Raw genomic sequence first — 18,769 nt, 5'->3', positions numbered from 1 at the left:
TATTTTTATGTCCGGGTAAACTGAGAGGTGTATATTCAAAATAAATGTAAGAAAATAAAAATGTAGGTTTCCGGAGCTCTGCTAGCGTGCTGCCATCTTCCTCGGCGGTCCAACGTGACTCCAAAGGGCATTTTTAAGTACTGCAATCCCCAACAATGAAGAAATTTAGAGCATTTAAAGAATGAGGAGATTATTTTTAATCAATGTATTGTAAGATGTAGTACTGGGGAGTAGATGGATTGCCCACCCACCAACTGCAGGAATATGCTTCCAACTCTTCAAAGCTCCAAAGAGGGAAAGCTGGAAATAAATAGACCTGCAATGAGTTTTACAAGTCACCAATAATGTTATAATCTAAGAAGTAAAACCAAAAACATTATTTTGCTTTGGACACATTAATATTGAGTGGTAATTTCCTGCATACACAGCTCAGATTGATTAACAGGAACATGATATGGCATCTAAACAAAGAAGAATACAAATATGACTGGTCATTTAAAATGGAAAAGCAATCAGAAAAATGAATGAGAAACTCTTTAGTTGAAAGAGCTTTAATCAAACAGTTCAGTGCAATGTACAGAATTGCACGCTAGACAACTTCTATGCACTCCAGCAGTGTCCATGTTTATGATTCATTTGTGGCTCTTCATGTCAGGAGTGCTAAACAGCCAGCAATGAACAGAGAGAGGTGCGTCTACTTTCCAGGTCCTAATCCTCTTGCAAGGTTGTCGCTGGTTTCAGCAGCGTCCTTTAAGACTTGCATCAGCATGGCATTCCTCTGTCTCGTCTCTTCCATCCTCACTGGGTTTGATTCAGGTAGGTTCTGGTAGGTGGTGGACAGAAAAAACCCCAGGTAATTTATGATAAACTGAATTCATTTGATTTGAAAACAAACAAAAAAAACCTAAAAATGTACAATTATAAGAAACAGAACAAAACTTTTTTTCTTCAAATAAATATTTGCTAATGTAAAAGGTGCGTAAAATGTAAGGAAAAGAACTATCTGGAAGCACAAAAACATTTAAATTACAGACCTTTGTACAGGAGACTCATGTCACTGAGAGAAAACTCCAATCTAACGTTTTAAACAGAACTTGAAAACCCTTACAAATAGTCAGATTATTTCACTTCATAAATGTGTGTAGGTCACAGTCATTAAGCAAATGAGATTTGGTGTGTTTTAATTATAAACTGACAGTTCTCATCTTTATTAGGAAATAAAGAGCCCTACTTGGCAGGCTTGGATCTGCCTAAGATCCCTTCCTCAAAGGGAGGGAAGATTGTGTGATTTTTGACAATCAGGAGGAAATTTAGGACTTTCCACAACTGTTACTAATTGCACTCCTACATTTTGATAATGTTTGATATACAGTTTTAATTGGTGAAAGAATACTGACTGTATGCAAAAGGTCTGTCCATACAGTGCACATGCATAGACAAGTCAATCATTCAAACACAGAACTGTGATTTAATTAGTGGCTGGTCTGAGATGTGAAGAATAAACTCCCTTGATTTTTGTACCCGACTAAAAAGATCAAGACTTAAGTTTAAATAATGTCCTGCAAATTGGCAAAGTGTTGGCTGTTCAGGTAGGAAAACAAGCATCACAAGTCAGGTTACACTCAGTTGTTAGATAACTGAATGTTGTTGAAAGAACAAAATGAAAACTGAATGAAAAACTGAAGAATGGTGGCTTGGCGAGAACATTACATCTGCAAGTCTGGTGTCTTACAAACACAGCATTTGTAAGCCACCAGACACAGAAGCTGATTTACTGTTCTGTTTTTGTCCAGAACTAGTGTGGTCCACTCTACAGTTGAGCTCAAACTTTTTCACAACCCTGGCAGCTCAAATAAATGATAAAATAAAAAACAGATAGAATACAAACAAAACATAATGTTAAAGGGGTATCAATGTTTTGAACAATTGATCTTTTTTGTTTTCTTAAAATGGCAAGACGTATAATAAAATATCCATCCCATTAGTTAATAGAAAAATCTTTATAACCATTAGCACAAATAAACCTTTCCTTTAATCACTGATCACCTTTTTGTATGTTTCCACTGGTATTTTTTAAGATTTTGGTGATCAATCAATCAAATTTACTTGAATAGCACATTTCAGCAATAAGGTAGTTCAAATGGTGACGAGCTGCAAGATGTTGCCTGGCTCTCACTCTAATCTTTAACTTCAGTCAGGAGTCTGGCTTTGCCACTTCAAGACCTTAAGAATAAATCCAGTCAGAAAAAACATGTTAGTCAAGTTAAAGAATTAGTTTAAACCTAAAGTTGCCAGCATTATGAATCACATTGGGTTTCTCTGTGTTGATCTTATTGTTGAGGTAGTTCAGTTTAAAGCAAAAGGATGTACATAAATTGTACCTTAGCTAACATTATTTTAAATGCAGCATTTGTAAGCCACCAGGATCAGAAACTGATTTACTGCTTTCAAAAATATTAAAATAGCCAATTTTAGAAGAGGGAAGGATTGGCCGTTTTAAATTTCACATAGTGATCCAGTATGTCACTTTATTTTTCTTTCGTCTTCTCTTTATGTAAAATAAGAATTTAAGGAATAAGTGATAAATCAGCCTTTTGTTCAGAGGTTTACCTGTGAAGGAAAGTGGGACAGAATCAACAATGAAAATGGAAATTAGCTGTTAATCAGTTGGTTTGAATGATGTGAACCAGCTGTAGTAAATCATGTTACAGCTTCACTTAATTTATTATCTGTGTTTTGGGGGGTTTTCCATATAAAAGAGCAAGGCTAATATTTGTTTTCTTTCTCTGTCAAGAGGTGCATGTATCCAGGTTTTCTTCATACCTAAAAGAACAAAAAATTTTAATGAGTTTTATTGTAAGATGTTTGCTCCTACACAAACAATTCTGTTACGTTTTTCATTGATTCTACATTTTTAAGTAAAATATCTCAATCTAAAGGATTAGGGTATTAAGACAGTTTATGTAACGAGATAGAAATAATTTAGTCTGTTGGAATTTTTTTTAAACATTGTCTATGGTATAGCAGAGTTGACATGTCACACTGTAATACTTTTTACTCCTAAAATATAAATATGTAATGTTTGACAATGGCTCATTTATCAAAGTTCATTGTTTTTTCCAATAAAAGACCTAAAAATAAGTTTTTGCTGAATATATTAAATACAATTTAATAACATTGTCATTCTCAATAGATGACTGCTGCAGTTTTAGATCTATGACCTGTTACAATTCAACCATTTATAGGGGCCCCTGAATGTCTGAAGGGACCCTGAGTGACTGAAATTCCCTGGATGTCTGGAGGGGTCTACCAGCAGCTACTGAGTTTTCTTTGCCTTGATATCTCAGTGTTACAATTCTACATCTCAGAGGTGCCAACATCAAAAAATTGTGTAGAGTTAACCCCTGTGAGCTTTTTTTTTTTTTTGTCTTTAAAGCAGTCTGCAGCCAAGTTGTTACAGAGGTTAAACAGAAGTAGCAGGGCTTATTTAGTAAAATAACAGCAAATTTACTTATTTCATGACTTCATAACCAGTGACATTCTCTCCTATGGTCTGTTTGACAACTACAGTCTCAGATTAACACACCCCTCCAGCTCTGTCAGCAGCAAAAACAGCAACATTATACTTATCAGGGAAACATAGACTATATTTCCTTTGCATTGTCCCCACATGATGATGATATTAGGGCTGTATAAATAAATCGATTTGGCGATATATATCGATATTTTCCGCCCTCGGAAAGTATCGATTTTTCATCCGCGAGTATCGATCCGTTAAACCATAGTGGTCCATAGCCTGACAGCTCTTTTTAAAGTCTAGTTTGTTACGGCGTAGCAGCAAGACTCCGCCTCCCTCAGTCTCACTTTGAACTTGAGCTTAAAGTGGACATTATAAACTACACACCAGTTTTTAAATTGTGTTAAAAGGCCAAGCACAACCGGAGTTATGCTAAAATTAGTAAACCATATTTTTCCGAATGTCAGAGAAATGTCAAAAGCGCCGCCATTACCCGGCTGTTCCGATTATGTGAGAGGGAATGAGCTTCCAAACGTACAAAACGAAACGTTTCCTGTGTTTTTGGAAATGTAAAATCTTCAATAAATAACAATGGGCTGTATTTTGTTGCTGAGGAACGAAGTAAAGTTGCGCAAGTAACCGTGAAAGAGAAGCGGAACGGAGAAGTGGAAAGGAGTAGCGGCGCGAACAGAGCAGCTGCAAAAGCAGTGAAATCACGAAATTGATGCAAATTTCAACTGGTAGCATTCACTTCGTAATTAGTTTTTAGCTTAGCGGTTTCTGTTCTGTATATAAAGGATTACCAGAAGAATGAACATGGGTTGATAACATCCGAAGCGGGCGCGCGCGCGAAGCGAAGCGGGCGCGAAGCGGCGCTGTGTTTTGAGCAGGAAGACGAAGAGGAAAAACCCCCAGCCGGAATCCGCGGCGCAGTGAGGATTTCCATGATAACAATGGCTGATCGATCATTCTTATTAGCAACAGACAAAAAGTATCAGAGACTGAGAGTACTATGAGATGCTGGCAGTCTGAGAGGCAGCTACTCAGAGATCCAAGCAGGGGAATAGCGGGGCTGTGTAGCTGCAGGGAGTCGATCACTACGGGGTGAGGCGGAGCCACTACTTTAGCAGTTAGACGAAAGCAGCTTACAGCCACGGCTAACTCCGGGAGACAAGGTAGAAAAGCCTTTTTCCCCATAGTCCAAAAGACTGCATTTGTGACTGCATTTTTACTCCAAAATGCAGCCTTACTCCAAAATGCAGCCACAGTGTCCAAAAGAAAAAACATAAGTGCAATCATTTGCATATTGAGAGTCTACAGATGCTGATAATCTCCACACTCTGCTCCTGGATTACCGTTTAAACTTTTCAGTTTTATGTTAAATCCACATGAATTAAATGACAGAAACTAATTCTCTCACTGCATCTTTGAATCGTTTTGTCCAGCTACAGACTGTTAGACTGTCCAATCAGAGTCAGGTATTGTGTAATTCGTGCTTTTAATCAGTTTTCAGTTAACTAAATTCAAGCCTATGGAACACAAAATGTCACTAAAATCACTCTGTCCTTCTAAAATCTTTCAGAAAATCGTAAAAATGCACTGAATTGTATCGCTCAACAAATATTGTGATACATATCGTATCGTGACCAGAATATCGTATATCGCATCGTGAAATTATTGTATCACTACACCCCTAGATGATATAGTATGATCCAATTAAATATTAGATTCTTGATTAATATGGGTTGTTGCTATGTAGTTGTACAATGTTTTAAGATCTTGTTAAATGAGCCCCTTTTTAACTTTGAGCCTCTGCCTATCCAAACGTCTCTGCATGGCCCTGCGCTGCACAACTAATGCAGACTCGGCTCTGCTGCTGCGAAGAATTAAATTAGGTCAAATATTAATTGCTGTTTTGTTACCATTTTGTTAGGGTGATAACTTAACTATTGTGTGATAACATAACTATTGTGTGATGACATAACTATTATTATGACATATTTATGACATATAATGATTCTTGGTTAATGTCAAGTTGTCATAACGAAGACATCTTGAATAATGTCAACTTTGTATTAAAAGTGTCATGATTTACCGAATGACACTTTATGACAACAATCATAAAGTGTCATGAAGACTTCCTTATGTTCATGACAGGTGTTATGTCATGAACATTTTCCTCCTGCGTCCAAAAGGAGAACGGCGCTCTGGAGGAGCACAGCAGATCAATCAATCAGTCTGTTTTGAGAACGCGAAAACACACAAAAAAAAACTCACAAAAGCGCACGCCCGGACCGCTCACCAGGTAAAAAACTCGCAGGGTTCAATTGATCGGTTTGGATCAGACAGAACCAACTGACTGATGAACTGGCGCAGATTTCTATGCAGATGTGGACCAGGAGGAATTTCTGAGGCACTGTGCATTCAGACCTCAGGTCAAGTGCTTGTAATTTAAGTGGAGTAATTTCATTTAATTTATTATAAGGTTGGCACTCCTTCATGTATCTCTGAAGGGCAGACATAGCACAGCAGGGGCTACACATTGTCCCAAACGGCAAGACTCTCCACTCATATACATCTGGGAGCCTCTCTGTTTCACAATCTCTCCACAGGAACCATAGCAGGAGACAGTCTTCAGGGAGGAGGCGGATCTGGTGAAACATGGCCTTTATCTCTCCGCTAACAGCCACAGGATACTGACGGAAGCGGAGGAGTACACCCAGTAGTGTAGGCCCCAGTGTAGCCTGGCAGGAGGTAGTTATTGAGGACGGTGCCCTGGAACTCAAATAAGCAATTAAAGACCACCTGAGCCTTGTTGTTATTACGTACCATATGTTGTGGCACGTACCAAGATTCAGTAGAGCTGTGAATCTCTTCTGGAGTCAACTTCACCACGTAACCAGAATCAACCAACTTCTTAATCTCCTGGTTGTATGTGAGGGCCAGGTCCAGATGTTTAATCAGATTCCACTCTGTGGCCCTCAGCAGGCCGTTGAGGGACGTGCATCCGAGGAAAGTCTTTCTTCCTCAGCAGGGGGGTGGCATATCTCTCCATGCAATGGAATCCAATGGAATCCTGATGGTCTTAGCCTCTAACATGGCTGTGGCTTCTCTGTCTTCCTTTGAGCGTGTGACCTCCTTCTCAAGTCTATGTATGGGAGCATCTAGTTGCCACAGACGCTGAACATCCTGATGCAGGGCCTCAGCAGGAGAAAGGCATGATATATTCAGACAGTGAATCTCTCCCTGCTGTGTAGGCATACTACTGCTTGGACCTTGGATGGCCCACCCCAGCTTGGTGTAAAAGGCGACAGGAGCATGGGCTGGGCCACGCCTGACCGGACAGATGGGAGTTATGAGGTGAACATTGTCTGAACCAGTTAACACTAGAGGCTGTATCTGGTTGAATTCCTCCAGCTGCACTTGCTTTAAGTGGTCTTGTCCAGTGGAGCTTTAAGACTGTTAAAGCTCCACTGGACAAGACTGTTCAGCTAGGCTGAGCTGTTGAGCAGTAAAGTCATGTGTCATTTTATAACATAGTTTTGGTTGGGCCTTCGGGGACACCTGGAATGAGACATAACCTCCCTTTATCTGGATCACATCTAGACGGATGGTGCGCAGAGATAGAATTTCCTTCTCTGGTGATAAGCCTAATAACTTAACTGCAGCTGGGAGTATAATGGTTTTCTCTGAGCTGTCGTCGAAGAGTGCATACGTGTCTAGAGATTTCCTCTGATGTGTAACTGAATGGGCACAACCTTCAGCATTACACGGCCAGAGTGACTGACAGGATCCAGAAATACTCTGGTGGTACTCACTGTTAAGATGTCAGGGTTCCGCCTTCTAGCGTCAGCTAGGCCATGAAGCGTTAATAAGTGCTTCATGGCTTCTTCAGAGTGCATTGTTCCGGAGTGTGTTTATGGCCGCAGCGCCAGCATTTGGATTTATCCTTTAGCCAAGTGGCGACAGTTGTAAGGTCTAGCTTCTTAAAGTTTACACAGCCACTGAGATAGTGTTCTGTTCCTTCACAGTATGGGCAATATTGAAGAAGATCTGCATGAAATGATTCGTTCCTGCTTGGCGCGTTGGACAGTGACGATGTTCAGCAGCAGTCAGTAGAAGACAAAGACTGTGGCAGTTACTATGCCGCCAAGAAAAAATATTAAAGTCAGGTTTACAAAGAGAGAGAGAAAAAAGACAAGAGTGTCAATTTGTAGCCCAGTTTTTCTCCAAGAGAGGTGGTTAGACTGTGTGAGAATATCAACCATTTAGCACAGACAGCTTAGTTACAGACTGCCTCCATTTCACTAGCATTTAAAGAAAGAAGGAAAACAAATCTACCAACATATTCATATATTTAAGTTGTCCCTGTACCTTTTACCACACGTAACAAGTGAGTCAGACAGTAGCAGCTCTAACCCCCATATCAGAATAACCCCTCCTCCCTGGCCCAGTGAAAACGGTGAGCAAACAGTGTTCAGTGACAACCTATTCTAGTTAGCATCATTCTAGGGAGTCTATGTAAATTTTTCCTCTCACTGCTCTTTTTATAGTTACACAACAAAATATATTTATTAGTGACAGAAATTCAAACAATCTTTATGAAATTATAATAAAAAAACAGCCTCTTGTCAGTCCAGATAGTCCTGCCTTAGCTTGCATTTAAATGACAGGTCTGTTGCTACGTCCCTCCTGACCCGTCCCTTCCTAAGTTAAATTAAAGCTGCAGTATGTAACTTCTATTAACAAAAATAACATATTTGTTAAGACTGTCAATATGTAGAGATATTATCTGAGAATAATTTAATTCCTCTGCCTTCTCCCAGTAATCTCGAGAAACAACCAATCAGAGGCACGAGGTGCGTTTTAGCGCTGTAAATCACAATCTTTAACAGTCAGTAGTAGGTCTGGGAGGAGGTGTAAGAGATTCATCTTTTCACAGATAATCTGTCTCATAACAAACTGTAATGACAAGAAAGCAATGCAGTTGTATGCCTTTAAAATTGTGGAAATTAAATTAAATTTTTTGTCATGGGGCCCAAGTTTTCTGGTAGCGTCCCTGATTCTAGCTCTAAGCTGAGGCTGAAACAGAAACTCCCGATAGGAGACAGGCAAGGTTGAGTTTACATGAAATCACCTTCAGCATCTCTTTCCTTCGCTGTTCTCCTGGAGATATCACAGACCACATTCCATATCCGAGCCCCATAAAAGCAATCGCCGCTGTGGAGGTCAGAATAGTCCGCATCCCGCTCATCCTGAACGGTCACTTTTTGTGGTGTCTGAGCCGCTGAACTCACTTATACTGCAGCACTCTGTCTGCTAGCTTTCATAATGTCCAAAAGAAGCAGCGGTGCGGGGCAAGCCGGGAGGTTTTTCTCCCTCTTCTGCCTTCTGTGGCTAGTGTCGATAAACGTCTTGATACAATACTGCCCCCAACGGGAATGGAGTGTAAATTGCTTTGACTAAGCCTGTACTGTAATCCTTGTAGCTGATGACAGCCTACTCGTTATTATAAACGCGGAGATCATTGTGTTTGTGAATGTTTAACTTGGAGATAAATATTTAATTAGTAGACTACTAATTAAATATTTAGCAAAAATGTTTTAGCACCTTTGTACCATATTTTGGCACAAATGGTGCCAAACCCTTATCTGCTAAGGTTTAGTTTACTAAGTATTTAAGTAATAGCTTGCTAAGTATTTAGCAAGCTATTTATTAGCATCAAATATTTGAAGCAAAAATACTCAGCTTCACATAAATATGAAGCAAAATGCCTAGCTTCAAATATTTAATTAGAAACTAAGTTTTTATTTAACAAGCTAGATATTAACCTTGTTAAATAAAAACAAGCTTAATATGTTAAGCTTGTTAACACATTAACAAGCTTATCCTGCTCTTAGCAGGATAAATATTTAGCTTACTGTCTAATTATTTTGTTTGCTATAAAACATTTAATTTGTTAACTACATATTCAACTTGCTAAATAAATATTTAGCATCAGTGTAAATATTTATTTAGTCTGATTTAGTGGTTAAGTTATATTATAAACAACTGAATATTTAACATTCAGTTATGTTCTCAAAACAATTTGATCTTATATCTTTCTAAATAACTATTTGCTTTGAAGCTAGTTAGCTCGCCAACTAAATATTTAGTTTGAAACTGTAACATTTATAAATAAGTGAATAACATGGTGAACATGGTGAAAATATGACGTTGAAAAATGAATCCCAACTCTCTCTCTCTGTCTCTCTCATGACTAAATAAGCGAAATTATTTATTTTAATTTTTAACCAGCTCTCCACAAAAACGTCTGTAGCGGTTCGGTGAGCAATCAATGGACCAAAACCGAGGTTAAACGTAGGTCCAAAAAGCACACTACTTTTGTTCATTGTCTCTCCATAATCGCTGTATAACGTTGATGTATGAAAGGCAATGCAACTCCCGATTAACTAAAAATATTACTGGCGCAGGATCAGGAGCTAGACCGCACCCTACCTTCTTGTGGCGCATGCGCGAAGGCAGCATTTCCGGGTACGACATGTAATATGAAGAGGCTGGTATACTAGTGAGGCATCGTTAGAACGCTTAAAAAACCCCAATGATTCCTATATGTCCAGTGGTCTCCTTCACCTATGGTGAGTATCATTAAAAGCTTGGACATTACTTAGGCTGATTTGTTCTGACCCATGGTTGTTTAAAAGCTACTGAGCATCACGAATAAACAGGCTAATGGCTAGTCCTTGAAATGCGCTCATCAGAGCCTGCTGTGTCTGTCCTCTGCAGTGCCCAGCCGGCTTGGTGAAGATGCCAAAATGGCTACCGGCAATTATTTCGGATTTACGCATGGCGCCGCAGCTCAGTACAGGTGAGGAACTTGTAGATTTTTAGCTGTTTGATACCAACACACCTTTTTATGGTATTAACTGTGAATTTATGCATGATTTATGTAACCTGGGTGATTTATCCCCAGTGCTGCCATTGTTCCAGCTGGGGGAGGGGGCGGTTGCCTGCGAATTTGGATGAAAGCCAAAGTTGAGATTTGAATTGTACTCTGCGATTGCATCCTCCGATTAAATCCAAAATGCATGTTTCCACGCCAGAGACTAAATAAACCGGAGAGTCCCGTTTCTATAGCTGTTAATTATTAGATGTAATGCATTTTATTTCCACACTAAAACATTCAGTTATGTTGTCAAAGCAAATTTGATCTTAGCTTTGTCTGACATGCATAGCTATCAATAGAGCTGAAAGGAATCCTGCTCAGCAAAACATGTTAGAGTGAAGGATGTGGCTCTGCAAACAGCATCCTGATAAAGATGAGTTGCATCTGTATGAGAACATCTCACAAACGGTCACATCTAAAACCTTTTTCTGCAAAAGTGCAAAGCTCTTAATATTGCTGAGTTAAAAATTGAGAAGGTGATAGAAAAAGATCTGGACTAGTTTCATGTCCCAAAGTTTTATATTAAAACCATATTCCAAATAATTTGAAAAAGTGGCGATTTCTGAGAAGAGAGACAGAACATTTCTGCTGGATAAAGCACATAATTTGAATACAATATACACAAAATATGATTTATTCAAATAACTGATGAAACTAACCTGGGGAATGTCAGCATAACAATGTTTGTTTTCATGGTTTTTAATAAATATTCCTTATTTCAAACTATGTAGTAGGTGGATGGTGTCTGAAAAAGCCCTTGTCATATTTGAATACACAAGCTTGTGGAATAATTACAATTTCTTTGGGAAAATTTGAACCCATTCTGTTTCTTATCTCAATAGTCAATCATAGATATTACCATTAAATGTTGAACAGACACTTTTATTAGTGTTTAGAGTAAGTGTTGGTTCAACTTTAAGGGCCTGATTACTACATCTCACAAAAGATGTAAGAATCTTAAAAACAGCAACTGAATATTTTGCCTTAAAACACATTTTGCTTACATTCTTGTCCAAATAAAATGTTAAATCAGGGAATGAATTGGTGAAAGAAACTGGTTCTTTAAACCTTAGAGATCAGCAGCCTTTTTCTAAACATTGTCCACTTTTATCACAAGCCTTTACCTTCCTATCTCTCTTCTGAAATGGACCCACAGGAGGCCTAGGTTAGCATCCTGATTGTGCCCTGTGTAAACGGATATTGTAATTCTCAACTAAAAACATAATATATACACTTTGTTATATCAAATCTCTTTATGTTAATACTATTTTTGGAACATTATAAAATCTTTTGAATCCTTTTTACTTTTACTCATAGAATAAAAGTTTCACAAGTCATGTGAAACTTTTTTGTGTCATAAGTTTAAAATGATCCAGTTTAACTGGGACAACTACTTCTATGAGCTTATTCAGGGTTAGGAAGATTCCTTGGAATGACCCCTAACCTTTTAGTCAAGCTCATGCCAACATCCGACATGCTTGGCCTAAGAGAGGTGGAAAAAAGAAACCCAACATAGCGAATGTGAATTACATGAGACCTGGACTGGCACTGACTTTAAACAAAGACGGTTCTGCGATTTATTCTTGCATGCAAGAAGTGAGACATCAGCACATTAACATCCTGGTCTGTGTCGAACTCTATCAGACCTATTACCAAGTTTTATACAGTTAAGACACACCACAATAGACGTTACTTAATATTGACCTCTACCATGCTGAATAATTGAGGTCCAAGATGATTTTATTGCACCCTTGTGTTTAAGCAACAACCTTATCTGATCTGCTTTGTTCTTAAGCTGAATGTGATGGCTTCATCAATATTCATCTCAGTAGAAACTACAACTCAGGCAAGGCCATAAGTTTCCACACAGATGAAGAAAGATAAACATACTTATTTTCCTCAACAGACCCCTAGAGTTCTCGAACCAGACACCACATTAAGATGAACAATAGAAAGAGAATTGGGACAAAGGGCATCCTGGCAATGGCCAAACTCAGTGCTGTGCTGAGAATGCAGACTCATCTCTTGCTTTCTTCATACAGGAGCCAGATGACCCTATAGAGTGTCCCCGGCAACCTTTTTTCTGTAGCAGCCCTCAATCAAGAGGTCATAGATCTGGTTAACATTTCAGGACAACAGCTGCACTGCTCGTCCTCTGTTCAATGAAAGGTTGGCCCCTTCCTTCCAACTTACCCAAAGAGACTGATAACTTAAGCTTTTGATAGTTGGAGCACACTATTGAGTGACGTTGAAGAGACATGTCAAATATGACAGCCTCAAAATTCCCAGAGCCTTCAGCATCTTGTGATGTATTTTGTCCACTGGCACCCTGTTTGGATGTTAAGATCCTGGAGACAGAGTGGAGAGCCCCAGAATCCGAGGTGTTCAGCAGCTTTTCAGTAAGTGATTGATTGGGGATCCATCCCATCAGCTGCTCTTACTCCACTGTGTCTGTTCAAGCCCAGACACAGTGGTCATCACAGCCACCTTCCTGGACATTCCCGAGCTCTTAATGCTTCTTTCTGTTGACAGATGTCATGCAGATGCTGGTTTTATTTTCAGCTACATTTTTAAAGGAAGCATGGCAAATATGATCCAGTAGTACTTTCTATGCTATAGAACAAGTAAAAACTTTTTGGCAGTATTAGCTCATTTAGTCGCTCAATCTAGGATATAACTACAGCTAAACAGATGAGCTCTGGGCCAGTGGGATGAAAAACAGTTCAGTCTTCTCCTTATGTCAGAGTGCTGGCATAAGGAGAAGACTTATGCCAGCTTCACAGAAGCCTCTTCTGTGAAGCTGGTTTTGTGTGTTCATTTATTGATATACATTTATATTGGACCAAACAACCTGAATGTGATGGCTTGAGGATTTGGCTTATAATGTACATATTTCTTGTTTTTTAACCTGTTGTAGCAATCAGCTTTCTTTCCTCAGGACTGATCTTAGGAGTTGGACAAGGTTACTGAGTCACAGCTTGCTATAGTGCATTCTAGCACCACCTAATATTTGACTTTGTGATTTAGATTTTCGAGAACTCTATGTGAAATGTTAACCTTAACCGTCCAATAAAAGACAACAATTTCTCACTGAGAAGCTTTTTAATCACCTTTAGGCCCAAATTACGAATAATATTTGTCTTGACCTGCTGAAAACCAGACCTTTGGATGTCGTAAACTACAATGGCCAGAAGAAGCTAGTGACATTGATGCTTGTCGTGGATTTAGTTATTTTTTGGTTCAGTGAAGTCTAAAAGCAAGCCAAAAAATTGCAAGGCTAACATTTCTGTGAGACTGACTGGAGAGGAAGACTAAATGCATGAAAGAATGCTGAAAGCTGAGGAAATGTTAGCGTGCACAAAAGGGAAGTTTGACTGTAGGAACAGGATAGATGTGCTCAGTCATCTGAAAGCTGCAGTAGCCTGGTACTCCAATGCCTGACTTTGAAAGCCCAGCTGTTGGAAAAGTTTGAGGATTTTAATAAGTGTGCAGACAACTCTGAGATGTCTGTCAGCTCCATTATGAACAGTCTGCTTCCTGGTGACACTTAAAGCACCTAATGGTCCATAGTTGGTAATACTTGGAGGCAGGGTTTCCCCCAGAAAACTTGCTAAGCCCGGTGGTGGGGGCATCGAAGTGGTCTACCGTGTTTTTGTATTAAAAGATGTTAAGTTGACAGAAAATATTAAAGTGTTACTGTGTAATTATATGTTACAGGAAAACATTTCCAGTGAAATGCTATTTAAACCTGCAACTAGTCGAAAAACAACAAATTTGCACTTCTGTTAATCCAAATTAAGTCAACAGCTCCATCAGGCCCCCAAGAGCTTCAGGGGCCCATAAACGCTAATATTTTAAAACAGACCACAGATGCATAAATGTAACACTTGTTTATTGACATTATCAATGCTATTAAACTTGATTCAATTTCAGCATACATAAATTAAAAGATTTTAAATTGTTTAACATTTAAATGCTAGATTTTAAGGAGCTGGCAAGTTTACTTTGTAAAACTTCAAAGAACAATATTCATAGTTAGATTGTGTTACCATAACAACAATCTGATGCTGTGAGTTTAATCTTTGAATTTACAAATCCAATTTAGTAAACTGCGATTATAACTTATTGCTTTTTAGGTTGGCCAATTAAACTACTCCCTTCTCCCATATTTCACTAACTCTAACACAGAAGCTGTTAGAGGTGTTGATGATTTTAGCAGCTATAGGGGTCCCTAGGTCAAAGTCTGCGCAAGGCCTCATGCAGCCTTGGACAATGCACAATGAGCAAATCCGCTGCACTGCGCAGAGATGCGCAACAAAAGGGAAATTTGGCTTTAGTAGTTGTTCCATTTCGTGTCTGTTGAGTTTTTAATCGTCACAGAAACTATTCTGGTTGGTCGAATTTATGGGACTCGACCGTGCTTGACGGTCACGAGTTTCTCAGATCTCTGTGCGGCCGCGCGCATTAACTCTGAGTAGACGACGCATTTGATATGGTTTGATGCATCGTGTAACCGGAAAAATAATACAAAAAATAATAATAAAATGACATAAAATCAGCGTGATGCGTGACTCCGAGGAGAGCGCGAAAGCTCCTCACCGGGCTGAACCTGCATGATGTGGTTAGCGCTGCTCGTTATCCACAAACGCTCCGGCCAACCGGGACCACAGACATAAACTTTACAGGGAAGACAGACACAGAGCCACATGCTGTGTTGAGATGTAAACGCCGCATATAATTGTTCGTTCACAAAGATTAATCATTCTCACCGCTCCACAACGCGCCTCTGAATTCGCTATAAGTTATTCCTGCGGTTCACATTGAGCTGCGCAACCAGAGCTAAAGCGGCAAGTTTTAAACTCTTACCTAGAGTTCTCCAGAGGATCATAATTCCTCACAGTAGGTTGATGTAAATATCCATACAGGTCAGCCTGAGTCCAGTTTGAGTGAAAGGAGCCGTGCGCGATCCCGCTGAGGTAAAGCAGCGGCAGCGCGCGAGGCAAAGCGCAGAGGCGCCAGCGGTGTGACGCGCTGTCGGGTTTAAATGCATAAACTATAAACCTATCTATTATAAACCTATCCTTAAGGATAAATCTGCTTTGCTAGTGAAATGCTGAGAGCAACAGAGACGCTTGCAGCCTGGCTTTAAAAAAAAAAAAAGAGAGATTTTTAAAAAAAAAATTTTTTTTTCCCTTTTAAAGTAAACAAGCAACGCTTATCCTGGCGGCGAGGCTAGTAAAGCATGGCGGGCCGCCAGGCTTATAATACACTGGGGAAAACCCTGCTTGGATGCAACACTTTTATCACCCTGTTGTTATGGAACAGCTGAGGTAAACTGGAGACCTCTGGGTTTTTCTGTTAGCTATGCCTCTTTTAGCATTACGTGGTTCTGTGTTTGAAGCTAACCTTTGACCCTGTTGTCCTTCCAGCCAGCAGCCAGCTGCAGGGGTAGCATACACTCACCCCACCACTGTGGCCAGTTACACAGTTCATCAGGCACCTGTGGCAGCACACACTGTTGCAGCAGCCTATGCACCCACTGCAGCTGCCGTTGCCGTAGCAAGGCCTGCGCCTGTTGCTGTGGCAGCTGCAACTGCTGCCGCTTATGGAGGATACCAACCAACCCACACTACCAATGATTATGGCTACCCACAACGCCAGGCGGAGGTCCCGCCACCCCCTCCACCAGTCACTTCACAGAACTACCAGGTACCCAACACACACGTCCTCTTCCTGGGCCGCCTGTGTTGTTGATGTGATGGATACCAGATGAATGAAATTAATGAACTGGAATATTGAGCTTTTAAATTTACAAAATACAAGAACTGCATTTAAGTTTGATGCACTTGCATAAATGTTTTGTCTTTTATATTTTCAGATATTCAAATACAGTAGGTTGACCCCCAGATGAGTTACTCTTCCACTGAGTGTCATTTGTCCTTTTTGGGTTGCTTTATTGCAGACTTTCATATTCAAACCATCAGATTTTTCCAATTAGAAATTTTTTTTTATATTCAGAGTTGGATATGGTTAACAACAAACCTATTAGACATTTCTCTGGGAACAAGAAAATAAGCAACCTGACTTAAAATTCAGATTTTCTTTGCAGGACTCTTACTCATATGTCCGCTCCACGGCTTCAGCTGTAGCTTATGACAGTAAGCAGTACTACCAGCAGCCTTCTGTTACAGCAGCTGTTGCTGCTGCACAGCCGCAGCCCAGTGTTGCAGACTCTTACTACCAGACAGGTATGTTTGCTCCTTATGCTCTTTATGCACATTTCTCAATGTATAATAATTGTTTGATCACCCTTGAAAATGTACATTCAGCAGTTTCTGCATGTAAGCTACACACTTGTTTTCTTTGCTGACCAGAGATGATTGTTTGAGCTCTCCATCACTGTAGTTGAATCTAAGTAAGAAGAAATCGCTTCAGTTAGAAATCACCTCAGTGCTTCACTATAGCACAGATGGGACAGTCTCTTTCCAGCCATTTTGCATATTGTGAACATTAATACTCAGCAATTTACTCTTTCATTTTAGAAGAGAAAGCAACAGTCTCTGGTATAGTTTTCTACTAGCTGTGTTTCCATTACAAAATGTGCGCAAATCTTTGTCTCTTTTCTGCCGATGTTGAAAAACACAATTTTGCAATTGTGGTTTTTCCATTAAATAAGACATGAAATTAAAATCACACATGAATAAGCTTTACTTGATAAGTCATTAATAATCATAACAGCAATGAATGTAAACAGTTACATAAAATATATTCTTAATTCAGCGATGGTGCTAGCGCTCATCAGAGGATGGCCGGAGTTGGAGCGAAACAGCCCTTATGCTTGGGAGTGGCTACGTATGTGGCGTTTTGGGGAAACTGTAGGCGTATGTTGCACACTAAATAAGTTGGTGTGTTTTTCGCAGTTTCTTTTATTGTTGAACACTGTTAAGAAACAAGAGCGACAGTGAGCGCCTCCGCTGACCAGCCGTTACTATGCTAAATTGCCTTGGTTCGCTGAATCAGGAGCACTCACTAAGCTCTATGTGCCCACTGGTGGCGAACTGCTGCAACTGCAGTTCATCTCCCAGCCCGAGCCCGAGGAGAAGTGCAGCTTAAGAGCACAGTCAACATAAGAAAGATAGAAGTCTTTAAACAAAATAAGAAAAGGGAGAGGGGTTCAATCATCTCTATGTCCTCTCTGTCACACTCTCCCCTCCATCCATCCATTTTCTTACACCCTTGTCCCTTAGTGGGGTTGGAGGGTTGCTGGTGCCTATCTCCAGCTAACGTTCCGGGTGAGAGGCAGGGTACACCCTGGACAGGTTGCCAGTCTGTCACAGGGCAACAGGACATACAACCATGCGCGCACACACACACACACACACCTAGGGACAATTTGGAGAGGCCAATTAACCTGACAGTCATGTTTTTGGACTGTGGAAGGAAGCTGCATGCACAGGGAGACTATTTATCGAACCCAGAACCTTCTTGCTGCAAGGCAACAGCTCTACCCACTGCGCCACTGTGCAGCCCACACTCTCCCCTCAAAAATGAAATGTCGTCCCGACATTCAGGTATCCTAGCTTTACAGCAAATAAATTAGCAAACATGTTGTTTTGATGCTTTACAATCATGTAAAGCAGTGGTCCCCATCCTTGTTATTACCGCGGACCGGTCAAGACTTGGAAATTTTGCTGCGGTCCGGGGGGCCGTCAGATAAGGCTTCTGCATGCATGTTGGTGTTCCTGCTAAAGCCTGAATATACCCAATTTGGGTTGTCTTGGCCCTTTTATCGCAGCCTGTGGGGTTTTCCCTTCCCTGACTGGGAACGAGAATACAGCCTGTTGAATGTGACAGGTAGCCAATCAGAAAGTGCGGTGAAGTCAGAACAGAGGGGAATCCCAAACAGCTGACATATCGCGCAACTGAGAGTCCGATGGATATCGGAGATTATATGTGGAAATTTTTATTTATGTAAAGGTCATTATTATATATTATTATGTTTACTCAGTTAAAAATGTTAACTATGAAAAAACGTAGTCACCTCCAAATCAGTACAGCATAGTTGCTCCTGCCGTGTGGCTGGACAGACGAACTGATCCAACCTGTTGTACTTTTATCAGCTCTGTGTGGTTACAGAGGATTGGAGAATCGGCCTACAATTCTTAAATCTCGCCGTCTAAACTAGACTTAAGACTCACAAGCTCTATTCATCTCCTCTCGCCCAAATGCTCTCTGACTCTGGTCGCTATGGTAACGTTTACATATCCCTTCAAAATAAGACACAGATGCGCCACAAAAATGAAGCT

At 40.1% G+C, this 18,769-nt stretch overlaps 2 protein-coding genes across 2 annotated transcripts; one reads left to right on the top strand and one right to left on the bottom strand.

Moving 5' to 3' along the window:
• Positions 1–533: 533 nt before the first annotated feature.
• On the bottom strand, positions 534–8,912 carry uqcc3 (ubiquinol-cytochrome c reductase complex assembly factor 3). Its single transcript, XM_015025201.1, has 2 exons — positions 8,655–8,912; positions 534–823 (listed from the first exon to the last, which is right to left on the bottom strand). The coding sequence occupies exons 1-2, from the start codon at positions 8,769–8,771 to the stop codon at positions 695–697; spliced, it is 246 nt and encodes an 81-aa protein (XP_014880687.1). The 5' UTR covers positions 8,772–8,912; the 3' UTR covers positions 534–694.
• A 1,095-nt stretch (positions 8,913–10,007) lies between these two features.
• LOC106942026 (zinc finger RNA-binding protein-like) lies at positions 10,008–16,848 on the top strand. Its single transcript, XM_015025200.1, has 4 exons — positions 10,008–10,155; positions 10,304–10,385; positions 15,893–16,172; positions 16,573–16,848. The coding sequence occupies exons 1-4, from the start codon at positions 10,119–10,121 to the stop codon at positions 16,831–16,833; spliced, it is 660 nt and encodes a 219-aa protein (XP_014880686.1). The 5' UTR covers positions 10,008–10,118; the 3' UTR covers positions 16,834–16,848.
• Positions 16,849–18,769: the final 1,921 nt, after the last annotated feature.

The sequence above is a fragment of the Poecilia latipinna genome, unplaced genomic scaffold, assembly GCF_001443285.1.
Source record: "Poecilia latipinna isolate Pla-1442-1.1 unplaced genomic scaffold, P_latipinna-1.0 Scaffold3993, whole genome shotgun sequence".
NCBI classification, from domain to species: Eukaryota; Metazoa; Chordata; class Actinopteri; order Cyprinodontiformes; family Poeciliidae; genus Poecilia; species Poecilia latipinna.
This window is presented reverse-complemented; position numbering and strand designations above follow the sequence as displayed.

Excerpts from the sequence above, each read along its gene's own strand:
- uqcc3 (XM_015025201.1), bottom strand. The coding sequence starts at position 8,771 with ATGAGCGGGATGCGGACTATTCTGACCTCCACAGCGGCGATTGCTTTT. Across the intron at positions 824-8,654 it reads GAAGGAAAGAGATGCTGAAG|AACCTACCTGAATCAAACCC; the intron begins GTGATTTCATGT and ends ACCACCTACCAG.
- LOC106942026 (XM_015025200.1), top strand. The coding sequence starts at position 10,119 with ATGATTCCTATATGTCCAGTGGTCTCCTTCACCTATG. Across the intron at positions 10,386-15,892 it reads GGCGCCGCAGCTCAGTACAG|CCAGCAGCCAGCTGCAGGGG; the intron begins GTGAGGAACTTG and ends TTGTCCTTCCAG. Across the intron at positions 16,173-16,572 it reads TCACTTCACAGAACTACCAG|GACTCTTACTCATATGTCCG; the intron begins GTACCCAACACA and ends TTTTCTTTGCAG.